Source organism: Dendrobates tinctorius, unplaced genomic scaffold, assembly GCF_039654945.1.
Source record: "Dendrobates tinctorius isolate UK_male_01 unplaced genomic scaffold, ASM3965494v1 ptg000024l, whole genome shotgun sequence".
Lineage (NCBI taxonomy): Eukaryota > Metazoa > Chordata > Amphibia > Anura > Dendrobatidae > Dendrobates > Dendrobates tinctorius.
Window position 1 is genome coordinate 11,331,018 of NW_027361692.1, and position 7,740 is coordinate 11,338,757.

The window sequence follows — 7,740 nt, forward strand, 5'->3', positions numbered from 1 at the left end:
TGATTCCTCTCCTCGTGAACATTTGCCGTACATATTGGAATGAGGACATGAAAGGGTTTACAAATATGGTTTGAATTGTCATATTCTCCATCACAGAAACATATAGTAACATAGCAAGGTCGATAAAAGATATTTGTCCATCCAATTCAGCCTATATTCCATCACAATATATTCCCAGATCTAGTTCCTTCTAAAGAACCTAATAACTGCAAGATACAATATTATTACGCTCCAGGAAGACATCCAGGCCTCTCTTGAACCCCTCGACTGAGTTCGCCATCATCACCTCCTCAGGCAGGGAATTCCAGATTCTCACTGCCCTAACAGTAAACAATCCTCTTCTATGTTGGTAGAAAAACCTTCTCTCCTCCAGAAGCAGAGAATGCCCCCTTGTGACCGTCACCTTCCTTGGTATAAACAGATCCTCGGAGAGAGATTTGTATTGTCCCCTTATATACTTATACATGGTTATTAGATCGCCCCTCAGTTGTCTTTTTTCTAGACTAAATAATCCTAATTTTGCTAATCTCTCTGGGTATTGTAGTTCCCCATCCCCTTTATTAATTTTGTTGCCCTTCTTTGTACTCACTCTTGTTCCATTATATCCTTCCTGAGCACTGATGCCCAAAACTGTACACAGTACTCCATGTGCGGTCTAACCAGAGATTTGTACAGAAGCATAATGCTCTCATCATGTGTATCCAGACCTCTTTTAATGCAGCCCATGATCCTGTTTGCCTTGGCAGCCGCTGCCTGGCACTGGCTGCTCCAAGTAAGTTTATCATTAACTAGGATCCCCATGTCCTTCTCCATGTCAGATTTACCCAGTGGTTTACCGTTCAGTGTGTAATGGTGATATTGATTCCGTCTTCCCATGTGTATACCCTTACATTTATCATTGTTAAACAGCATCTGCCACCTTTCGGTCCAAGTTCCCAACTTATCCAGATCCATCTGCAGCAGAATACTGTCTTCTCTTGTATTGACTGCTCTACATAGTTTTGTATCATCTGCAAATATCGGTATTTTACTGTGTAAACCTTCTACCAGATCGTTAATAAATGTTGAAGAGAATAGGTCCCAACACCAACCCCTGCGGTACCCCACTGGTCACAGCGACCCAGTTAGAGAATATGCCATTTATAACCACCCTCTGCTTTCTATTACTAAGCCAGTTAAGGCCCCGTTACATTTAGCAATGCACCAGCGATCCCGACAACGATACGACCTGGTCAGGATCGCTGGTGCGTCGCTAAATGGTTGCTACTACGATACGACCTGGTCAGGATCGCTGGTGCATCGCTAAATGGTTGCTAGTGAGCTGCCAAACAGGCAGATGTCACCAGCGACGCAGCAGCGATAAGCGATCCATCGGGGGTCGCTGTTACTGTCAGACCGCAGCGATTCTGACGACTTCCGCCTGCGTCCATGAGTTCTGCGTCACCACCGACATCGCTAGTCGACGCTGAACACAGCGATGCATGCTGGCCAGCGGGACGCCAACTACGAAAAAATGGCCCAGGCCATTCAAGCACGATCAGCGATATCCAGCGCTTGGGGCGGTCGCAGGTATGTGTCACACAAAGCGAGATCGCTGTTGCGTCACAAAAGCGGTGACGCTTTAGCGATCTCGCTATGTGAGAAAGGCCCTTTACTTACCCATTTACACACATTTTCCCCCAGACCCAGCATTCTCATTTTGTGTACCAACCTCTTGTGTGGTACGGTATCAAACGCTTTGGAAAAATCAAGATATACCACATCCAAGGACTCACGTTGGTCCAGTCTATAGCTTACCTCTTTATAAAAACTGATTAGATTGGTTTGACAGGAGCAATTCCTCATAAACCCATGCTGATATGGCGTTAAACAGTTATTCTCATTGAGATAATCCAGAATAATATCCCTTCAATTCATCTTAACCCTTTTGCGGTCAGGGTTTTTTTTTTTTTTTTTTTTTACACTTTGCACCTTGGGTAGCTTGGAATTTCCACACTTTTCTAAATGATAAAGTGATATTAATTCCCAATAACACAATATGAAATTAGCCACATTGCAAAAATACCGCATTTTTCGCTTTATAAGACGCACCCCCAAATTTGGTGAAGAAAAAGAGAAAAAAATGTTTTTTTTATGTTAAATGGAGGTGTCTTATAATGCCAGTGTCCATCTTTCAAATCATATACCGTATATGTCCCTCATCCTGGTATTTATGTAACCCCCATCCTGGCACATTGCCCCCTTGTGCTGGCACATAGCCCCCCATCCTATCCTGGATATGTCCCCCCGGTCACTATATGCCCCCCTGCTGGCACTCACATGGCCCCCCTCTCTCTATATGCCTCCCTGCTGGTACGCACATGGCCCCCGATCCCTATATTCCCCCTGCTGGCACACATGGCCCCCGTCCCTATATTTCCCCCCTGCTGGCAAGCACATGCTAAAATAATAAACAGTTAACTCACCTACTGATGATCGCACCTCCTCTCAGCTCTCCCGTGGCTTACCTGTGTCTGTGCTGAGTCTGCTGACATCCTCCTCCTGCAGGGCGCACGCAGCTGCTGCTCATTCAGGCAGCTCATTGTTGCTACAGGACCTTCCATGATGTGACCAATAGGAGCTGCTCAGCTGCGGTCATGTGACTCGCAGTGCACACTGGGAGTCATGTGACCGCAGGTCCTATTGGTCACATCATGCAAAGTCCTGAAGCGATGAGCTGCCTGAATGAGCTGCTGCCGCTCGCCCTGCAGGAGGAGGATGACAGCAGACTCGACACAGGAAAGCCACGTTGGAGCTGGGAGCAGGAGTGATCATCAGTAGGTGTCTATAGTGACTGGGGGTGAGTGCAGGCACATGTAATATGCACCGCTCCCCTGTCTACAAACTCGGCGCTGTTTCAGCACCAAGGTGATGGACAGCGGGTGCAGTGAATATTACATGAGGCTAATGAGCGGGAGCACAGGACCTCCCGCTGTCTCTACAGCCCCATCCAGCCCACCCCAGCCCCCTAACTCCACACCAGAGCCCCCCCCACACTATAGCACAGCACCACACAGATTCACTTTATAAGACGCACCCCCCACTTTCCCCCAAACTTTGGGGGAACAAAAGTGCGTCTTATAAAGCGAAAAATCCGGGACTACTTGGCACTTCATACGTACAGAACCTTAATGCAATTTTGTGTTGGTGAAATGTGTGCACCTACGTTATGAGCAGGCTTAGGAGCTGAGCCCGCTCCATGCAGCTCGATTGCTGGTTGTGTTACACAACTGGTACGCAAGAAAATGCTGCAATCGAAGCTAGCCTGATCCAAACGGATAAAACCACACCCATACATACTTTCATTGAAGATCACTGTTTTTGCTATATTACGACACCTAGAAAACCCTGGTTTGGCTTTGCAGGGAATCATCCGTTTTACATTACATTGCAATACTACAGTATTGCTTTGTAATGTATAGGCAATGAAGGACTCAAAAGCTCAGATACCTTATGGAGACTACTTAAAGGGAAAATGTCACTTCCAGAATGCTGTTTACCTGCAGATATAGCTGTAATCTCTAGGTAATTGGCGTTTAAATTGTCTGGATGACTTACTGGAGACCTGGAATAAGAAGTTCTACCATCCATACAGCTCGCTTCCAGTCATGGCCACTCCCTGCACTGCCCTGATGACAGGAAGTGAGCGGTGGCGGGGAGAATGCAACTTAATTTTCTCCCTCTAGCCCAGGGTTCCCCAACTCCAGTCCTCAAGGCCCACCAACAGATCATGTTTTCAGGATTTCCTTTGTATTGCACAGGTGATGCAATTATCACCTGTGCAATACTAAGGAAATCCTGAAAACATGATCTGTTGGTGGGCCTTGAGGACTGGAGTTGGGGAACCCTGCTCTAGCCAGTAAGACAGGTATCATTTAACTTCTATTTACCTGCAGATTACCCCTAGATCTTCAGGTAAATAGCTTTTCTGGTGGATGTGGGGGTGGGGTGACAGGTTTCCTATAAAAATGTAAGGAGCATTAAAAAAATGTTGAATGGAATCTCAGTAGGATCAACCCTCCTAAACTGTCTACATGGGCATGCAGGTCATATAAAATTGAATATCTTATTGTAGAGAGAGCCACATTTTCTTAATATGTAAATGAGCTGTTAAGATCTATGGGCCGGACATAGATCTCCCTGAGAATTTGCCTCCAGAGCTTAGTTTAAATGAAAGGGGCTTGTTTCTAGTGTGATACAAGTAATTACAGACACTTTGCTCTCATCACACACAGATCTGCAGATAGATCAGAACTAACACCATATGCAGAAGTAAACTTTTGTCTCCTCTCATGGTGCCGTCACCTCTGCTACAGAGCTATGCTTGATTATAGCCAACAGAGTACAACAGATTTAAACATTGTCTCATTTACAAACATACTTGCAGTTACCCTCCCACAGTGCTGACTGCATTGCTGCTGTACTACCACTCCCCCCCCCCCCCCCCAATACACACCTACCTGTGAGATGGAAGCTGAAGCACTATAAGAGGACAAATGCAGCTGCAAACGTGTTTGTAATGATACAAAGTTCAGTTCTGTTGTGCTGTGTGAGTAAAGTGTCAGTTATCATAAGTTAAAATGAGCTCTGGAGGAAGATTCTCGGAGATCTAAGTCCGACCCCATGGATGTTAACAGTTCATTTGCATATAAGAAAAACATGGATTTCTCTAGAATAAAGGGCATGTCACACTAAGCGATATCGCTAGCAATATCGCTATAACTTGTGACGTTATAGCGATATTGCTAGCGATATCGCTGTGTCTGATACTTACCTACAACCCGCTCCCCCGCTGGTTATCGCTGATCGCGCGAGAACGTCCTGGACTGTTTCTCGTCGTTAGCTTCCTGTGGCGCTTCCTGCTGTAACGACGAGCGACGCGTGGACGCGGAAGGGAGGACGTCAGGATCGCCTTGTCTGACAGGTAAGTAGCGACCCCCGTCCCCAGCGATGTCGCTGATGAGATCTGCCTGTGTGGCAGCTCACTAGCGACCACTTAGCGATGCACCAGCGATCCTGACCGCTTCATATCGCTGGTACATCGCTAAGTGTGACAGTACCTTAAGACCTCAATCGCAGATATCAAGGTATCATTTTATTCAGCTTCCTATAATCAACATGCCCATATAGACAGCTTAGGACAGTTGTTCCTACAGAAAGATTCCCTTTCAAGTTACCCCAGTTATCTTCAAACAAAAAATATTGAAATCTAAGCCATAATAAAATAACTTATATTCAGTATCGCTTTCATGATTGTCTGAAATAGTTATGGCGTTGAGGATATTGCAACTAAAGCAATCATGCTCCGGCCACATTCCGTGTAGATGTGTGCAGCCTCACTCAGTACAAGTGAATTGTGCATTGCCGCACACGTGAAGTCGGAATGTGGCCAGAGGTATGCATGTCACATACGTGCTGTCACATCACCGCCCATACTCACTACTGGCAGCAGTGAATTATGACGGCACACACTATGGAGAATTTCATCCAATCTTGCTTCGACAACCCATTTTAAGTAGTGAAAAGAAGGGAAGAAAAAAAATATATAAATTCTAAATTTGGTATCACCAAAACTGTACAGTTTAATTGAAAGTCACCTGGTCCTTTTTACTGCACAGTGAATCTCATTAAAACTAAACACAAAACAGGAAAGTTCATGTTTTTTCAATTCCACTAACAATCCCCATCTTCATTATGCTATGGTGAAATGAAATGCATCATGCAAAACTACAACTCGTCCTGCAGAAAAACAGAACTTTGTTTATACAGTTCGAAGGAAAAGAAAAGTTTTACGTTTTCAAAGGCCAGAAGGAAAAAATGAAAGTGAAAATGAGTGTGTCACCAAAGAGTTAGAGGGAACCTGAAAAAAGTGCTATTAACCTGCCGATATGGGGTTATCTGCAGGTTATTAGCGCTCTGATCCTGCCCGATGCTGGCATCGGATCTTTATTCCTCCAGTTAGCGTTCAGTCACGGAGCTGGCACCGGCAGGTCAAAGCTGTGACTGAGCTATGCCGGCGCTGCCACTGGGAGGAATAAACTTAATTTCCTCCTGAAAGCGGGGCCCCAAAGTGCGGGCGCCAGGCAGGTTCAGAACGCTATTAACCCCATATCTGCTGGTTAATAGCGTTTTTTCGCATGATCAGTTCTCTTTAAACAATAGATAGGGAGTGTGTCATCAGTAAGAGAAGTATAATGCACAATCTTTTCACATATTCTTAGCGGAAAAAATTGCAACTAAGATAATGTGCATGTATAAAAATCTGAAATCTATAACTGTTTTTCCTTCCCAGGAATGTCCACCAAAGACGCAGCAGAAGTGGGTCTCAACTACATGACAACTCGGGTCAATGGAAGTGGTGGTGTCATAGTGGTTAACAGTACGGGTGAATGGACAGCAAAGTTCTCCACAAAGCAGATGTCTTGGGCTGCAGTTCAAGATGACCAGCTACACTTAGGCATTTACACTGGGGAACATGAGATTGAATCTGTTGCTGCAGCCCCACAACAGTAAGGCTATGTTCACACACAGTTTTTTGAGGAATGTTTTGGACCAGATCATCTCTAACTGAAAATCCTGTTGCAAAAACTCTTCTTGTTCAATTCTATGTGAAATTTTTTTCGTGGTTCACCTAAGTTTTCTCTGTTTTCTTTTTCCTGAAGAGGTTTTGCAGAATGCTCGGTGGTTAAATAAAAATACATGTCCCCTATTTGAAGCAGATCCTGAAGGGAACCTCTCCAAACTCCAAACAATTAAAAGCCACCCACTCTTGGTTTTGGCTTACAAATACTGATGTAAAATACTGAACATGTGAAGGAGACCTAAAGGTGACTACATGTGATATCCTCCTCATATTCACTCAGCTGGTCCCATTGCATAGACGATGACCAGCAATATGTTGACATGTAATGGCATCCTTGTATTCATCTGGTTATAATGTGTCAGTGTAGGCAATCCTTTGGGAGTTAAACATGGTGGCCGAAGAAATGTGCCAGGTATCCTGGTCTGCAGATGTATAGTTCTTATCAGCCTTGATACTTTGTAGTAGGCCCATCATTTCATTAGGTTAAATGCCCCTTTCTAGCCCTGAGATAGATGGAGAAAATATTTTTTCACTGACTGCAAGAGAGGTGAGGAGATTAAACTGAATTTACAGGAATGGACAATACCTGAAGGCCTATTAAACATGGCTACCTGCTAGACCTCTTCATAATGCACCAGCTGCATTTACTCCAGTTTTTCCACTTTACCATCGGGAAATCTCAGTTTCTGGTTGCTTGTGGACATTAGAATAAAGCCTGGTTAATGATCAGACAGGTATGGTAATTCAGTGCGTGCAAAGATTTCCTATTCATCTGGTATAATGCTGTTCCACTGTTTTGCCCAGAACAGCCTTGAGGCATCCCGGTTTTAGCTGGGTTTAGTTTTTTGCTTTCCTTATAATGCAATAAATCATAATTTTTTTTTTTTTAATTTTAAATAAAGCTATACAGTTATTTCACATTCTGCAACTTGTATATTTTACCTTAAATTTTTAAAGAGGTTATCGACTACTGTAACATTAATGGCCTAACCTTTAGGATAGGGTCATCAATATCTGGTCAGTGGGGGAGTGAATCCTAGCACTATTGCCAATCAGCTGTTCTCTGTATCGTCTGTGGCCAGAACTGACCAGTTACGGAGCTCCGTCTACTGTATGGT

General features: G+C 44.3%; 1 protein-coding gene across 5 annotated transcripts in view; it reads left to right on the plus strand.

The window, feature by feature from the left end:
* ASRGL1 (asparaginase and isoaspartyl peptidase 1) overlaps positions 1–7,540 on the plus strand; it is a 115,970-nt gene extending 108,430 nt beyond the window's left edge. For all 5 annotated transcript variants that reach the window (XM_073569364.1, XM_073569365.1, XM_073569366.1 and 2 more), the window contains exon 7: positions 6,332–7,540. In XM_073569364.1, coding sequence (XP_073425465.1) covers positions 6,332–6,552 — 221 coding nt within the window. In that variant the 3' untranslated portion in view covers positions 6,553–7,540. The remainder of the gene's footprint in view (positions 1–6,331) is intronic.
* The last annotated feature ends 200 nt before the right edge of the window (positions 7,541–7,740 follow it).